Here is an 18,327-nt window from a genome sequence, read left to right as displayed (position 1 = left end):
TATTCCACCCAGGAGGAAAAACAAGTAGCGTGGGACAAAAGGGAGGAAGTAAACTCAAGAGAAGAGGAAAAGGAGGGAGACGAGGGAGGGAGGAAAGAGAAGGAGGGCGGAAGTGGAAGGATGAGGAAGGATGGAAGGAAGGAAACAAGGGATTTGAAAGCCACAGGCTCTGTGATGGAGAGGCAAGCTTCACATAAAACTAAGATGATGGAGGTGGATTCTGGATTGCTCTGTTGGGACTGAGGGAGAAGCAGTTTGAGGAGTGCACAGATATTTTCCATTAGAAGCACTAAAATATCCAGCTAAAACCATGAGATAAAAGAGCCAATCAGAGCGCAGACACAATGTTTGAGGCTGGAGACATTGATTAAGTAAAGATAAATGAAGGAAGAGGAGGGGAGGTGAGACTGAGACTGAGAAAGAAAGCAGGAGTTGAGGATGAGAAATAATGAACTTACCAAAGCAGAACTCTGCCTTCGGTCTGAGCTTGGTAGCATCACTGACCTGAAGACAAGAGGAGAGTAAACTTCACAGCAGACACAGAGAACAGAATAATACGGCAGCCATCAGGAGGACATACGTTGGAGAATAACAGAAATGTTCTTTCTTTACAAACACTACTGCTCCATTTTATATGATAACAACTTGCATATTTGTTGCTATGACGAATGATCAGATGAAATCCAATTAACTCCAAAGCTACAGAAAATTACCTTCACGTAAAAACCTAATTTGCAAAGCGTTTGAGCCCTGCTACACTATACTGATAACAATGACCTTTAGGCTAGCTCAGGGCAAAGTGTTAAGGAGGACAGGACAGCAGATATCCCTCAGTCATTCTGACTGAATTAGACAAGCAGGGAGGTTGCTGTAAAAGGGAATGGGGCTTGAATACATTCTTCTTTTGTTGAACCATGGATGACATCAATTATAAAACCATCAACAACTTCAAGGAGAGCTGCTTTAAAGAAAACTTCAGCGTGCTCAAGAAAGTCCAGCGAGTGCTGGGGCTGTCTCCTATGGAGGATCGAAATAAGGTGTTGGGTTGCCACCAGTGCAGAGCTTGTTCAGCAATGGCAGCAGGCAGGTAAGTGTTTTTGCACACACAGTGAGGGACAGACTTTTGGACGCTGGGCTGGTGTCAAAAAGTAAGACGCTAATTAAACTTTAATTTTTAAGCACCTTGTATAGGTAAATAATCCTAAAGTTGTTCATACATAAAAATTTAAGACAGAAAATGTAAAATAGCTCGCACAAAAACATAAAAAACAGCCCAAATGTAGTTAGAAGAAATGCAGCAAAAAGGCAAAAGAAACTCCAAGGATTGGACTTGTGACGACTGGGTGTGGTAAAGTTGGGTTCTGCCTTCAGACTGTTTAAGACATCAGGAAAAATGACTCTGGAGGAAGAAAGGTGAACACTATTATTAGTTGTGTGTCATGCCAACAGTGAGGCCATCTAAAGCCATTCATATGTGGGGCTACCTCTGAGCCAAGGGAGCAGGCTTACTCAGTCTGCCCTAAAAAGTCTGGGAGCCAAACATCTTCCAAGAGCAACTTTGCCCAACGACCCAAAAGTGGTTTGGTGATGACCGATGCAGTTTCCAGCACCATGGGGCATCTGGTCACAAGGCTAAGATCAGAACATGGAAATTTTGGTTCCCAGATCCTTATCTCATAAAGGATCCAATGGTGCTCTGCACAAATGTAATCCTCAATGAAAGTGTTGACTAAGGAGATGTTTAAATTAAGCTTTAGTAAATCCCAGAAACATCTGGAAAATATCTAACACAAGCAGCAAAGTTTGTGAAAAACAATGTTTAACAAGAACTGTATATTTTTTACTAACCATAACCATGGATTATTGTGATGAAGAATAAGGTTTAATCACACAATTCCCCTGCATCCTTTGGGTTTGTGCTCTGTATCCTGATCCATGCTTCAGGCCAGCTCTCCAACCAATCCATAAAAACTCCATGAGGTTCCAAAGAAAAGCAGATGAAGGAAATCTCTGATCTATGCTAAAGCCTGAGACTTAACCCGAAAAGCTTTCCCTGAAGTTGTTTGGAAGAAATCTGGATCAAACCACTCCTTCCTACAGAACAACACCTTGAAGCAAACTGTGCATGCTTTGCTTGGAGATTTGAACATTTGCGTAAATGTGAGTAAAAAAATTCCTACATTTTTTGTGAAACAATGGTTTTCAAGAAAATAAAGGTAAAATGTTTTGCCATTTGAGTGAAGACTGACCTTGGAGATGTAGGTGAGTTTGAGAAAGCCCACACTATCTGCACCTTTAGGCAGATTCTGAAAAAAAGGAGTTAAGAATATCATTAAAAGCATCCTCCTTAATCATTACAGGGTTCAGGTTAGATGCAGGACAACATCAGCAGTTATGGGATCATTCATGCCTCGATATCTCTTTATTTTTGTGTTTTAGCGTAAACATAACTGGAAAATGTAGCATAATATTTACATTTCTGATCATTGAAACCTTCCAACTATCATTATTTGAATCTAGTCATGACAAATTACCCCAGATGCCAGTAAAAACAACCAAAGTCTCCAGAGTTATCAGTGGGTTATGGCTATGAGAGACAAATAAAACAGAAAAAACTTTTATTACATTTATTCTGGTCGCACCCACCTCTCTATTCATCCACCCATCTATTCATCCACCCATCTATTCATCCATCCATCTATTCAACCACCCATGCACCCACCCATCTATTCATCCATCAATCCATCCATCCATCCATCCATCCATCCAACCACCCATGCACCCAACCACCCATGCACCCAACCATCCATTCATCCACCCACCCATCTATTCATCCAATCCATCCACCCATCCATCAATCCATCCATCCAGCCAACCACCCATGCACCCACCTATCCATCCAACAATCCATCCATCCATCCATCCATCCACATACCCACCCAACCATCCATGCACCCATCCATCCATCCATCCATCCAACCACCCACACACCCACCCATCTATTCATCCATCCACCCAACCACCCATCCACCCACCTATCCATCCAACAATCCATCCATCCATCCATCCATCCACATACCCACCCAACCATCCATGCACCCATCCATCCATCCATCCAACCACCCACACACCCACCCATCTATTCATCCATCCACCCAACCACCCATCCACCCACCTATCCATCCATCCATCCATCCATCCATTCATCCATCCATCCACCAATGCACCCAACCCATCCACCCATCCACCCAACCCATCCATCAATCCATCCATCCACCTAACCACCCACCTATCCATCCATCCATCCATCCATCCATCCATCCACCAATGCACCCAACCCATCCATTCATCCACCCAACCCATCCACCCATCCATCAATCCATCCATCCACCAATGCACCCAACCATCCATGCACCCACCCATCCATCCATCCACCCATCCATCCATCCATCCATCCATCCACCCGACCCATCCATCCATCCATCCACCCAACCCATCCATCCATCCATCCACCCAACCCATCCATCCATCCACCCAACCCATCCATCCACCCAACCCATCCATCCATCCATCCATCCACCCATCCATCCATCCATCCACCCACCCAACCACCCATGCACCCATCCATCAATCCATCCATCCACCCAACCACCCACCTATCCATCCATCCATCCATCCATCCACCCATCCATCCATAAACCCAACCACCCACCTATCCATCCATCCATCCATCCATCCATCCATCCATCCAGCCAACCACCCATGCACCCACCTATCCATCCAACATTCCATCCAACAATCCATCCATCCATCCATCCACCCACATACCCACCCAACCACCCATGCACCCAACCATCCATGCACCCATCCATCCATCCATCCAACCACCCACACACCCACCCATCTATTCATCCATCCACCCAACCACCCATCCACCCACCTATCCATCCATCCATCCATCCATCCATCCATCCACCAATGCACCCAACCCATCCACCCATCCACCCAACCCATCCACCCATCAATCCATCCATCCACCCAACCACCCACCTATCCATCCATCCATCCATCCATCCACCAATGCACCCAACCCATCCACCCATCCACCCAACCCATCCACCCATCCATCAATCCATCCATCCACCCATCCACCCACCCACCTATCCATCCATCCACCAATGCACCCAACCATCCATGCACCCACCCATCCATCCATCCACCCACCCATCCATCCATCCATCCATCCATCCATCCATCCATCCATCCACCCAACCCATCCATCCATCCACCCGACCCATCCATCCATCCATCCACCCAACCCAACCCATCCACCCACACACCCACCCAACCACCCATGCACCCATCCATCAATCTATCCATCCATCCATCCATCCACCCAACCACCCACCTATCCATCCATCCATCCATCCATCCATCCATCCACCCATGCACTCAACCATCCATGCACCCACCCACCCACCCAACCCATCCATCCACCCAACCCATCCATCCATCCATCCATCCATCCATCCATCCATCCACACACCCACCCAACCACCCATGCACCCAACCACCCATACACCCACCCATCTATTCATCCAATCCATCCATCCATCCACCCACCCAACCCCTCCATCCATCCATCCATCCATCCATCCATCCATCCACCCAACCAACCCATCCATCCATCCATCCACCCAACCCATCCATCCATCCATCCATCCATCCACCCAACCCATCCATCCATCCACACCCACCCACCCACCCATCCATCCACCCATCCATCCATCCATCCATCCATCCACCCACACACCCACCCAACCACCCATGCACCCAACCATCAATCCACCCAACAGCTTTTATTCTTTTAAGAATTACAATGTGCAGAGATTTTTGAGACATGCTTTGTTTCTGTTAACTATTCTCTGTCACTGACTATAAACTCCATAAGGGTACATACATTCGCTTAAAACTGTTTTTGCCTTTCCTCTTGCTCTTTATTTTGTGCGCTTGGTCCAGTGAATGCTTACTTCCTCTTAAACAGGTGCCATTAGCTAAATATGACAGCACCTCACAGAGCAGAAGATAAAACTACACAGCAAAAATGTATTTACCGAAAGAAAACAAGCCTGATCATCCAGCTGCTGATGCGTGGTTTTCAAAGGTGTTTACAAAGAAAAATCTGAAATGTGTGGTGTGCATTTGTATTTAGCCCCTTTGACAAGCTGCTCCAATAAATGCTTTTCTTTACATGGGAACAGGCAACATAGAGAGACTGGGGTGAAGGTTCACCTTCTAGCAGGACAGCAAACCTAAACAAACATCGAGTACTACAAAGGAATGGTTTAGTAAGTAAGTAGTCTTTTGGTTCTTTTGGTACTAGACACGATTTTCTTGTCCCTAAGGACATACCTGACATGTTCGACGGAGACTTCCATCTTTATCTTCCAATAAAATTAATTGTGTTGTGATTCTAAGGTGACAAAACTGGAACAAGGCCAGGACAGTGTAAATACTTTAGGTAAGTTGCCCAACTCAGACGTCTGACTTCACCCGCTCAGCTATACGCACCTGAGGGTTGTCCATGTACCACAGCAGGTTCCCCTGCTCCGTGTCCAGAATGAAGTACCGCCGCAGGAACCTGCCGCTGTTCTCAATCTCCTCAATGTCCAGGAAGCCACAGATGCGATTCTGTCGGTCCACGTACGGCATCGCGACCCCGGCCAGCTCAGCCCGCCCTGGGGCATCACAGGAACTCTGGAAAAGAGGAGGAACAAGCTGAAGTTCAGACACAGGTGTGACAGCAGGCTCAAGGCATGCAGCTCAGAATGTCACTGCTGCAATTAAACTGAATTTAAACTGATTTAAAGATCCTCTGCTCTCGGCCTTCCCTACAGCTCCGGGACGTGAATCGTTCACTGGTTATTTTTCTTCTTTATTTTGAATGTTTTGTCACTCTGCATTGCTGAATTAAATTATAGATTTGTTGATTCACTTTGCTGATGTTGCTGTATGTTCAACATGAAATACAAACAAAAAACATTAAAACCGGCTGACCGATTGACAAAAAAAAATCAAGCTTGTGAAACCAGCAGAGTCCATGCAAATCCTACCACACTTTCATAATTCACCAGGCTTGGTTTTACTGAATTTCTGGCAACTCCACGCAACATTCCTGATTGGATTTCTGATTCCAACTAATGAGCAGTGCTATGTCACAGAATCAGTTCAGCAGAAGTCGTTAAGGTATTATTGAGGATTTCTGTGAATTGTCTGGCTTGTGTCAATACAACTGACGTTTGCATGGATAAGCCTAATGGCTTCTGGAGAAATGTATTTTACTCTGACAAGATGAAGAGTGCCTTGTTTGGCCACCATGACAAAAAGCACGGTTGTGCTTGCATCATGCTGAGGGTGTGTTTTGGTGCCGGTAGTAATGGGGGATTGCACAAATTGGATGGAATAATGAAGGAGGACGACTACCTCCAAATTCTTCTCTTTAACCTCAAATCAACAGCTGAATGGTTGAAACATGGACACAGTGGGTCAATGGAAGAATCCTAGGACATCGCTGGCCTTCCTAATGAGCTTATCCACCTGCTTACTCTCAGCTGTAGATAAAATGCTGCTCTATCCATCAATACAACGCCATAGAAGATGGCTGATGTCACCACAGAATCAAAAAAGCTCTCACCACTGTACTCAAAAACATCTCCTTAGCAGGTAGATTATGCTCTGCCTCTACCTATAAAGAGCATTAGTGTTGTGAGTCCAGTCCAGTTTATTGTTCGGGTGAACACCCAGAGTCCACTCTCTCAATGTTGGATCCCTGGATTATTCACCGGTGTCAGTGTGGTGGGTCTGTGCCTGTGAAAATCCACCACCAGCTCCTTGGTTTTCCTCCCATTGATCAGGAGGCGGTTCAGCTGGCACCAAGTCCTGTGTCCACTGTCTGTACTCTGAGTTGTCCTCATCTGTGATGAGGCCGTGGTAGAGTCATCTGAGAACTTTTGTAGATGGCAGCCTGGGAAATGAATGGAGAAGTCTGCAGTGTAGAAAGTGAACAGGGACAGCACCAGCACAGGGTCCCTGTACTGCAGACCAGCCTGGGACACCACTGGGACAGGTGGTGGTCCACTCCTGACAGCTCTAGCTTGTTCCTCAGAACTTCAGGCTGGATAGCATTTATATACAGTAGCACTGAAGAAATCAGGCATGATCTCCACAATGCTTCCATGCTCCTCCAGATGGGTCAGGAGTTGCTGGTACTGTTCAGTCAGTGTTTTACACATTACGTGGACATTAAAAATGTGAATGCATCAACAGGACCAGATATCTGCGTGGACTCCTGTTAATTTTGTAAACTGATATGTATTTTTTAAAATTTGGATATCTTTGCCATTTTTGCTGAGTAGAGGCCATTATTTTAAGTTCTAAACAAGAAAATAATTTAAATCAACCAAACAAGTTAACGCTATTCCAAACTACAGGTACATCTCAAAAAATGTGCATAGTGCGTAAAATGCAATATTTTTTGCCAGTCATCTTGGAAAGTGAAACTCATATATACCATAGAATCATTACACATAGAGTGATATTTTCCAAGCCTCTGTTTATTGTAATGTGATCATTATGGCATTATACAGGTAATGAAAACTCAAAATTCAGTGTCTCAGAAAAGTAGAAAACTGTGAAAATGTTAATTATTGGAACCTCTTTTTGTCACACACTAATCAGCTAATTGACTCAAAACACCTGCAAAGGTTTCCTGAGCCTCGCTCACTCTGGGTCATAGGTAGAGCTGGGCAGTATATCGGTGCATAACCGAAACCGGTTTTTATTTTTGTTATTATATGAATTTTACATACACTGGTTTTTTTTTTGGCCTCAGACCGTGTGCCAATAATCTGTTTCATGGGGGACGCCTTTCTTTATTACGCCGCGATGGAGAAAGAAAGTACAGTAAAAGAAGTTTTGGCAGATGAATCAGTTAAAGGTGAATAATCTCAGCCTGACGAGATTATTTCTCCTTTCCATGAAACAGATGCTTTTTGTTTGTGGTCCGGACAGACCCAGTGAGGCAAAGACTACATCCTGCTTTGCCTTTATGGTGAAAAGGTTTCTTCAGTGCCATGCACCAGAGATAAACAGTGGGTTAAATACATAAATACAGACTGTAAAGGGCACCTTTTAAAAGGTGGAACAGGAGGAAGAAGGACCCTGGACTAAAGCCGCCAATATATCCGGACCCTAAAAACGCCCCTTAAGTCCGCACAAGAGGACAAGCTTGTGGTCATCACTACAGACAGTGGGGCCAACATCAAGAAGGCAGTCTGCATCAACAATTGGACAAGACTGCAGTGCTTTGGGCACAGACTTCACACAGCTATAGGTATGTAATGTAACAGTTACTGTCTAAGTAGTACACTTTTATAAACAATTGAAGAAAACATAGATTAAGGGCTGCACAGTGGCGTATTTGGTAGCACTGTTGCCTTGCAGCAAGAAGGTCCTGGATTCGGCTTTCTGCTTGGAGTTTGCATGTTCTCCTTGTGCTTGCATGGGTTCTCTCCAGGTACTCTGGCTTCCTCCCACAGTCCAAAAACATGACTGTTAGGTCAAGTGGTCTCTCTAAATTTCCCTTAGGCGTGAATGAGTGTGTGCATGGTTGTTTGTCCTGTGTGTGTCTGTGTTGCCCTGCGATGGATTGGCGACCTGTCCAGGGTGAACCCCTCCTCCCGTCCATAGACTGCTGGAGATAGGCACCAGCTTCCCCGCATTCCAACTATGTAGGAAGCGGTAGAAAATGACTGACTGACATAGATTAAGGACTTTCCATTTAAGCTTGACATGACGTGAAATGTGATTTTATTTAGCACACTGAGGAATTATGTGTATTATGTTGTAGAATAGTTTATAAATGAGAACACTTTTTAACTATCTCCCAATAACTAAATTACAATTGATATTTGGGTTACCAACCTAGATGTTATGGTACGAGATGTATACTGAATCTTATCCACTTTGTCACTGGTGTAATGTGCAATACCTTTCATTTGCAGAGGACAATGTGTGATATATACTCCTTTTTTTTTATTCTTATGTATTCCTGGTATTCCTTACTGAATTTCATCCACTTATAATGCTACAATGTGCAATATACTTCTCAGTTTCAATCCAATAGACAATGTGTAACATATTGTCAGTATTTTTCAGCTCTTGTTTATTATTGTTATTTTTTTAGTTTATGACGAGAGAATATGATTAGGTAATAGAAGTGTTTGTTGTTTTTACAGAGGCTGGTGTGAAAGATGACCAGATACCAAAAAAGTTCTTTCAGCCTTCTCTTACTTGTGGAAAAAAAGACGAGACCTGCCCGTTGCACAGGATGAACTTGGCCTGCCAAACCACATGTTGACAACTGAGACACCCATCAGGTGGGGATCATGTCAAAAAATGATTGAAAGAGTGGTGGAGCAGGAGACGGCCATTAGTCAGGTTCTCAAATCAGAGAAAATAAATAAATCAAGGCACCTGGTGCTCAGCTGGCAGGATGTGGATGTGCTGGAGTCTACCAACAAGGTGCTGGGCCCACTCCAGGATTTCACAGATGCTCTGTCAGGAGAACACCACGTAAGCATCTCCTACGTTAAGCCTGTACTCCACCTGTTCAATACAAGCATTCTTGCTGAGGAAGAGAGGGATACCCAGCTGACCAAGCATTTGAAGAGAAACATTCTAGATGACCTTGACATCGCATCCCTTGTTGACCTACAGTTTAGGACTACATACATTAAGAATGAAAAGGTGGAGGACATCATCTCTAGAGCAGGTGAAGAAATAAAGGCATTAAAGGATGAAGCCGCCAACACCAGCATGTCAACTGGTGCAACAGCAGACCCTGTTCCTCCTCACAAGGAAAAAAGAAAAAAAAATTGCCCAGCTTTTTTCAAAAAGCAGAGAACTGTTAGACTGTCAGATGAGGCGAGCATTAAACTGGAGCTGAGAAACTACAGAGCTGCAAACTACAGAGGTGGGGAGCGATGCAGATCCTTTGAAGTGGTGGAAATGTCACCAAGTAAATTTCCCCTAAGTTGCCAAACTAGCTAAGCAATACCTGTGTATCTCTGCGACTAGTTCTCCATCAGAGAGAGCTTTCAGCACTGGAGGAAATAGTGGCCCCTGCCACAGGGCATCTCTCAAAGCGGATGCTGTGGACCGTCTGGTTTTCCTTGCACTGAATTTGTAAGTGTGAAAAATGTGTGAATACTGTTTTGAAAATACTGCAGCCAAGTTTCACTTTAATTTTTTAGTACCTGAATACTAGACGTTCCACACTCATTGTTTGTTTGTTATTTATTGTTGAAATATATATTTTTTACTGGATGTTGCACACTTACTATTGATGTTTATTGTTGTAATCCATAGAGAGGAAGATGTTCAGGTCAAAAGCCAAATAAAACTGGAAATCGCACACTTTTATTTCTTTTTTAAATATTATAATTTACGCAAGGAAAAACGTTTACTGTGAAAACTGTTTACATAATGCAAGTCAAATTGTATTGTTATAGTTTTGGTTCACTTTTTGAACGTTAATACTAGAACTAGCACAATTTGCAATTTTACTAAGGTATAATGTATGTTCTGTCTTTGACTTAATCAGTGCAACAGAAAAAGCCCCTCAGAAAACTTTTAGTTTACATATTCTCATTTCTTTGAAGATATGTTTTAAATATCACGGCAGTAAAGTTTATTGGAAAACCAGTTCAATAAAAGTTTCTATCTTCTATACAGTCTACACACTCATGCCATGTGATTCATTCATTAGTGATGCTGCCCTGAAAACTGCATCACTTCTAGAAAGCCTTTAATAATTTTATGATACACTTGACAGTGTACTAGCTACTACTACTGCCATTAGGCCTTTAAGTACAAGTACACGTCACTTAATGCAGTAGTTTTCCTCTCAGTCTGTAGAAAATGTGGTTAACACATTGGTATCCATGAAAAGAAAAATACCGTCAAATACCGTGAAATTTGTTGAAAATACCATGGTAGAAAATTTTGGTCATACCGCCCAGCTGTAGTCATAGGCTACACAATCATGGGGAAGACCGCTGACTTGACAGATGTCCAGAAGACAGTCATCGACACCCTTCACAAGGAGGGTATGCCAAGGTCATTGCTGAAGAAGCTGGTTGTTCACTGAGTGCTGTATCCAAGTCCACAGTCAATGCAGCCGTCTAACCGGGAACATTTAGAGCGCTTCCCTCTGCTAACAAGCTGTATGGAGATGCTGATTTTATTTTCCAGCAGGACTTGGTATCGGCCCACGCTACCAAAGGTACCAAAAGCTGGTTCATTGACCATGGTGTTCCTGTTCTTGATCCAGCAAACTCCTCTGAGGCCCAACCAAGTACTGAGTTCATAGAAATGGGCAAACTTTTCAGAAACCTGACATGTGCTTACAAAACTCCTTCTTTTATTGGTCTAATGTGATTTTCTAATTTTCTGAGACACTGGGTTTTCTTTACCTGTAAGCCATAATCATTAAAATTACAAGGAATACAAGCTTGAAATATTTTACTTTATGTGGAATGAATCTCTGTAAAATAACTGTTTCACTTTCTGAAATGACTGGCAAAAAATATTATACTTTTATGCCATATTCTAATTTTTGGAGATGCACCTGTAAAGGCAAAGAGAAATGTTACTTTTTGGCAAATGTTACACTGGAGATCTTCATGCATCTGTCCAATTCTTGTGGCAAATCAGGCTTGTCCCTTAAGTGGGGTAGACCCCAATCTGCAGGAATAAGGCTCTTCAAACTTCCTTTTAAAAATCAGCTTCGATGTATTTAATTGTGATTTAATGTGATAGCCCAACACAATGTAATGCATCAATAATTAGAAAACAAATAAACTCTTTGGACATTCATCTTATCAAAATAGCAAAAACTCAGACTGAAAATCAATTATCAACTCCTACAACACATCAGCTGTAATTAGGTCTGGACTTTGACTGGGCCATTCTAACACCTGCATATACTTTGATCTAAACCATTCCATCATTGGTCTAGTGTCATGAATAGTCTTTGTCCTGCTGGAAAGTAAACCTCCACTTCCATCAAGTCTTTTTCAGCCTGTAAGAGATTTTCTTTCAGGATTGCCCTGTGTCCTTGTCCTCCATCTTCCAATCAACTCTGACAAGCTTCCCTGTCCTTGCTAAAGAAAAGCTTCCCCACAGCATGCTGATGCCACCACCATGGTGGTACATGCAACACTGGTTAACCTCCAAAAATGTGTGTGAGTGTTGTGTGTGAAGTTCAATGTTGGCCTAATTTGATAAAAGCAGCCTTTTCCATATGTTTGCTTTGTCTCCTACATGGCTTGTAACAGACTCCAGACAGAACTTTGTTCTGCTTTCTTCGTTCCACTCTTCCATAAGGACCAGGTTTTCTTAGATGTCCTATCAACAGATTTCCCACCAGAGCTGTGTATTTCTGCAGCTCCTCCAGAGTTACTATGGACTGCTTCTCTGATAAATAATGTATTTGCCTGGACCTGAAAGATGCTCCAACCTTCAGCTGATCATCTACTGGATGCCAGGTTCACAGCAAACAGCTGTATGGAAATCACCTTATTGGAGATCTTTGAATCTGTGATATCTTTGGGGTTTTCTAAAAGATAAAGAAATCGGGTCTTACCCTAAACGCTGCATAAGCCATTATCATTGCTACAATTGGTTTTTGCACCCGACAGAGCCAGAGAATACAAACCAGAACCAAACACCAACCAACATCCCTCCATTGCTAATCTTTCCTCAGTATAAATCCCAGCAGCTCCCATCCTGCTGTCTGTTTAACCATCAGCAACAGTGTACCAATCCCTCCCTGCTGTCAGTCAGAGGCCTGACACATCGGGCCGTTTACCCACCAGCAACCGAGTCTTCTACACCCGAACACACCGAATCATTATCCCGGCAGGTTCTGGTTCTGTGCAGAACCACAATGAGGCCGACTGGGTCCATTTGGAGCTAGTTTACTTACATAGTTCGGTTCAGTCCGAGTCCAGTGTGGAGGCTGTCCGGCACCACCGTAAAGCTATTGGTAAAAAAAACATCAACAACATCCGGTTTAAACTCTTAAAATAAAGGTCGCCGTTTATAACGGTGCCACTTCCGGATAGACTTTAAAATAAAATACCTGAATTGTAAAAACCGGTGTGTGTTTTTCATATATCACATGCCCAAAAAATCTCTGAAACACTCGCTTGTAATTCTGCCCATTTTAGTTAACCTCAGTGAAAATCAGAACATTTCTAGTGTTCTGTGTTTTTCAGGGCCTCAGGCACTGAACCAAACGTCACAGCTGGTCTTACTGCCATCCTGGAAAGTTGTACGTTTATTCTTACTACTAACTTTCTGTCATGGATCAACCCCTGACACTTCTCTCCATCCACTTCTATCATATGCTCTCCTTTTCACCTCTCTTGCGCTCTTCATGTTGTTTTAAAATGGCTGACCTCAGATGGACTCATCAACCTTCAGTCCCTGTGATCTTTGAAGATTTACTGATCTTCATGTCTCTCTATCATTTTGTCTGACTTCTGCTAATTCCTTTTCTTTTTAGAGCTTTAACTACAGACCACAGTAAACATCATGGCTGTGAGGAAGAAGGATCTCAGAGCTCATTCTAGATGTAATCCCAATCCCATCTTGAACTCATCGTCCCTACAGCACACATCACCACTGTCTCACTGTTTTGACATGTCCTGCACAAGCTTCATATAGTTATCTACCGCTCCCGACTTCCTCTTATCATACCGCTGTTTTTGCACCCTATCTTGCATACTTGGTTCTGCAAACTTAACAGTCCATTTGGACTCCTCTGTGACCTCATCTGTGAACCAGTCCATCACCAATGCAAACAATAAGTAGCTCAAAGCTGATTCCTGTTGAAATCTGCAAAACCTACCTCACACATCATTGCTGTCTTGCTGTCCTTGCTCTTGTCGTGGGCTATCCTCATACACTTCCTCAAACAGTACAACAGTTCCTCTCTGTACTGTATCATTTGCTTTCTCTTGATCCCACTTTTAGCAACTCCCTCTGACGTTATCTAAGCTTCTCTAGCAACACTTTTCAATCAAACATCCTATCTACAGACTGCTGATCACTGATCATCACCACACTTCTTAAATGAGCAACTCTTTCTCATAAAGTCATTAACTTTTTTCCTCTATACTCACTACAGCTTCAGCTGTGATGATAACGTGTCCAGCGGTAATCACTACCACTACACACCATACCAGTGCCTTGCTGTCCTTGTAAATCTCTAAAAACAAAAGCAAAATAAAAAAACAAAAGTGAAAACACAATTTTCCAAAAACCAAAAAATTCAAATTTTATGAAAAATGTTGCTGCTTTTATTTTGAAGGAAGAATGTTTGCAGTAGCTTCCTGATGATGCGAAGGTGACTGCCCTGCAATCTGCTTATGGGAAATGCAGTCCTTCGGGAAACGGAGTCATCAATCTGTTCAGGATGGAATCGTTCAGATTTATAGAGACTCGTTCATAGGAGAACCAAACCCAGCGAGGACTTTTAAACCTGTTCAAACCTGATCAACTTCCAACTGAATATATGTGACTGATTAAATGACATATCCCCCCCCTCCAACACACACACACACACACACACACACACACACACACCCATTTACAGCTCATTGGTTTGAAATGAACCAGTGTGAAAAGGAAACAGCATCTGGTTTAACGCTTCAAACAAATCTAGGGGACTTCCCGCAGGTCCTTGTTGCCCTAAGTGTGTGTGGTGTGTTGTTGTAAAATGTTGGGCCATCGTTTAAGTTAGAGGAACTTCCATGTGTGGCCTTTATATTTTTTTTTTTACAATGAGGAGGAGAAACTAAAGGGAAAACAAAAACAGGATAGAGCAGGTTACCTCCTGTTCACTCATCAAGTTTGTGTTCTGATCTCTGATTAGATTAATATAAAAACTGCCACCATGTCCACTTCTCAGGTGTTGTTTATTGACATGTTTCAGTGTTTGTGGTTTTAATGTTCTGTTTTGCAGCTCGCGGTCTAAGTGCTGCAACTGCAGGATGCCCATCAGTGAGATGCATCAATACAAACTGAGGGGCTGTCAGTGCAGGGATCAGTGCTATAAAGGGATGTGGTTGGACAATGAAACTGAAACACCTGGTTTTAGACCACAATAATTTATTAGTATGGTGTGGAGCCTCCTTTTGCGTCTTGGGAATAACATATACAAGTCCTGCACAGTGGTCAGAGGGATTTTAAGCCATTCTTCTTGCAGGATAGTGGCCAGGTCACTACGTGATACTGGTGGAGGAAAACATTTCCTGACTCGCTCCTCCAAAACACCCCAAAGTGGCTCAATAATATTTAGATCTGGTGACTGTGCAGGCCATGGGAGATGTTCAACTTCACTTTCATGTTCATCAAACCAATCTTTCACCAGTCTTGCTGTGTGTATTGGTGCATTGTCATCCTGATACACGGCACCGCCTTCAGGATACAATGTTTGAACCATTGGATGCACATGGTCCTCAAGAATGGTTCGGTAGTCCTTGGCAGTGACGTGTCCATCTAGTACAAGTATTGGGCCAAGGGAATGCCATGATATGGCAGCCCAAACCATCACTGATCCACCCCCATGCTTCACTCTGGGCATGCAACAGTCTGGGTGGTACGCTTCTTTGGGGCTTCTCCACACCGTAACTCTCCTGGATGTTGGAAAAACAGTAAAGGTGGACTCATCAGAGAACATGGACGGACAGTTCTGGTGGAAACAGGAGAGTTGAGGTGCACATTTAATTCTGTCGTGATTTGGGCAGCCGTGGTTTTATGTTTTTTGGATACAATCCGGGTTAGCACCAGAACATCCCTTTCAGACAGCTTCCTCTTGCGTCCACAGTTAATCCTGTTGGATGTGGTTCGTCCTTCTTGGTGGTATGCTGACATTACCCTGGATACCGTGGCTCTTGATACATCACAAAGACTTGCTGTCTTGGTCACAGATGCGCCAGCAAGACGTGCACCAACAATTTGTCCTCTTTTGAACTCTGGTATGTCACCCATAATGTTGTGTGCATTTCCATATTTTGAGCAAAACTGTGCTCTTACCCTGCTAATTGAACCTTCACACTCTGCTCATACTGGTGCAATGTGCAATCAATGAAGACTAGCTATCAGGCTCCTCCAATTTAGCCATGAAACTACCCACACTAAAATGACAGGTGTTTCAGTTTCATTGTCCAACCCCTGTAGAAGAGACAGCAGCTGACTGCATGAACATTCTGACATCTAGTGGTGAAACACAAAAATCACTTTTCAAGATATAAAGACATGCACAAAAATATGCACATATAAACACATTCAGTGATAGAGTCGCATGTGGGAACCGGGTTGATTTTGTCAGAAGCCTGGCAGCAGCACTTTGAAAATATTAGTAGGGAGGCAATGCTAAGACCTGTAGAGTGCTCTGCATTAATCCAGATGTGACAGAACATAAATATTAATAATTATTTCCAAATTAGAATGTGAAGCTGTAGAACTTAGTTGAGCAATGTTTCTCAGGTGATAAAAGCAGGAGTGAACCAGAGACTTAAGACAAGCATCTAATGTTAAACCTGAGTTATCCCCAAGTTCCTAAAAGAAGATTTTACTAAAGCACTACAAGACCCAGGGGTTCCTTCATCTTAAGCATAGATCTTACACGGCAAGGAGAAGTAGTTTTTTCTTCTTTTAATTTAAGAAAACTATCAGCCATCCATTGTTTAAATGAATCTAAGCAAGTTGATCCTTCTTCCTAATTTCTCTCATTCTCTCTCACATACAGATATCAACCTCTGGACCAAAACCTGACTGATGACTTCTTGTCTTCTTAGTCCTTGGAGTTGATCCCAGTTTCTCAACCTATTTTTAAAAAACTGTCGACAGTTTCTCAGTGGGATTCAGTTAATCTAATGTCCTGATGTCCGGTTTGGACGACAAACCAACATCTTTGATTGCTGGAGGAAGTCACTTTTGATAGACGTTTTTGATCCCACTCTTTATCCACGGCAGTGTTCTTGAGCAGAATTGGAAAAAATCCTTTAGATTTTATCAGTATGTTTTATTGTTAGGACCACAGAGGGCTTACGGTAGCTCTTACTGTTTTATCTTCAGAAGTCCCAAGCAATCAGAAGATGGATTCATCTTAGAAAATATGTAGCCAGCTTCTATGGTCCATCTTTGGACTTCCTGTTGAATATTAATCTTTCCAGGTGGTGTTTTTGGACAGATGGGACCTTTTTGCTGCACTTCATGTCCAGACATTTTCACCTCACCATATGCAGATGCTTTTACACCTGCCTCCTGTCAGTGTTAAACAATCTCTGCTCTAGTGGGAACACAGTTTTGCCGTGACGTCTTTTGGGGAAATCAGTCCTGGAGCCTGCTGGACCTTCTCGAATCCCTTGAGCCATCTTCAGTGCATCATTTGTTCAAAGCATTGCTCTGTATTCATGACAAATGTTCTTTTCACTAGGTCTATTGCTATTTTGAAAGGCAACAAATCTTACAGGCCTATATCTAATACTACACATACGTTATCTGCTACATCTGTTAGTTGGATGACAGTATTGTTTCCATCCTTCATTTGTTTGTATTTTCCCTCCTTTCATTCAAGCTTTCTGGTGATATTTTAAAATGATATGATTAATAGTTCTTCAGGCTTTCAGATGGTCGTTTTGGGTTGTTCTTTAAGCTTTGCCAGCTTTTTTGCTTGTTTTGAATCAAGAACATGAACTGTGTTGGAGGAATTATTTTTTGCTTGCTAAGCTCCTGAACTCTGACATATGAATCGTTCAGGTAGAAAATGAGACAGAAAACCGTTTTTAATTTGACAGTGAAAGCAGTGAGATATAAGTTTATATGCAGATGATGCTGTTTGATTTTTACATCCTGAGGTCTGAAGTACACACAACCAGAAGTGTGTGTCCTCTTTGAACTATCAGCTCTGCAAAGTTGCTTGCTGTGGAAAGTCATGTGGCTTTTCTTCACTTTGTTTGCCAGATATCATCTTACTATCTGCTGAATGTCGAAGGCCTAATTGTTTTTACAGAAGGCTCTGTCAGTGCTGACAGCAGCTGCTGGGTTGGCTCATTCTTTAAAGCTGCATGATGCCGAGACACTCCAGGTGCTACCACAAAGCTTCGCCAGGATCCCAACAAACAGCTCCTGCTCAGGGAGCTTTTGGCAATGCTGTGAAAAACTCTGATCTGTTTCTTATTGTCAGGATGATGA

The 18,327-nt window shown here is 42.9% G+C and overlaps 1 protein-coding gene across 5 annotated transcripts in view; it reads right to left on the bottom strand.

The window, feature by feature from the left end:
* The window catches only part of plekha1b (pleckstrin homology domain containing, family A (phosphoinositide binding specific) member 1b), a 33,064-nt gene extending 18,976 nt beyond the window's left edge, over positions 1-14,088 (bottom strand). For 4 of the 5 annotated variants that reach the window (XR_007040000.1, XM_047377254.1, XM_047377255.1 and 1 more), the window contains exons 1-4: positions 13,976-14,088; positions 5,572-5,757; positions 2,250-2,306; positions 459-504 (exon numbers count right to left, since the gene is read on the bottom strand). Coding sequence is in view for 4 of the 5 variants with exons in the window: in XM_047377254.1 (XP_047233210.1) it covers positions 459-504; positions 2,250-2,306; positions 5,572-5,757; positions 13,976-14,074 (388 nt within the window). In the remaining variant the exon portion in view is untranslated. Of the gene's footprint in view, positions 1-458; positions 505-2,249; positions 2,307-5,571; positions 5,758-13,048; positions 13,149-13,975 lie in introns of those variants that run through there. The other variant, XM_047377256.1, reaches the window with a different exon arrangement.
* Positions 14,089-18,327: the final 4,239 nt, after the last annotated feature.

This window comes from Girardinichthys multiradiatus, chromosome 10 (assembly GCF_021462225.1).
Source record: "Girardinichthys multiradiatus isolate DD_20200921_A chromosome 10, DD_fGirMul_XY1, whole genome shotgun sequence".
In the NCBI taxonomy this organism is placed as follows: Eukaryota; Metazoa; Chordata; class Actinopteri; order Cyprinodontiformes; family Goodeidae; genus Girardinichthys; species Girardinichthys multiradiatus.
The sequence above is the reverse complement of the archived record's forward strand: the minus strand, read 5'-3'. Positions and strand labels throughout refer to the sequence as shown.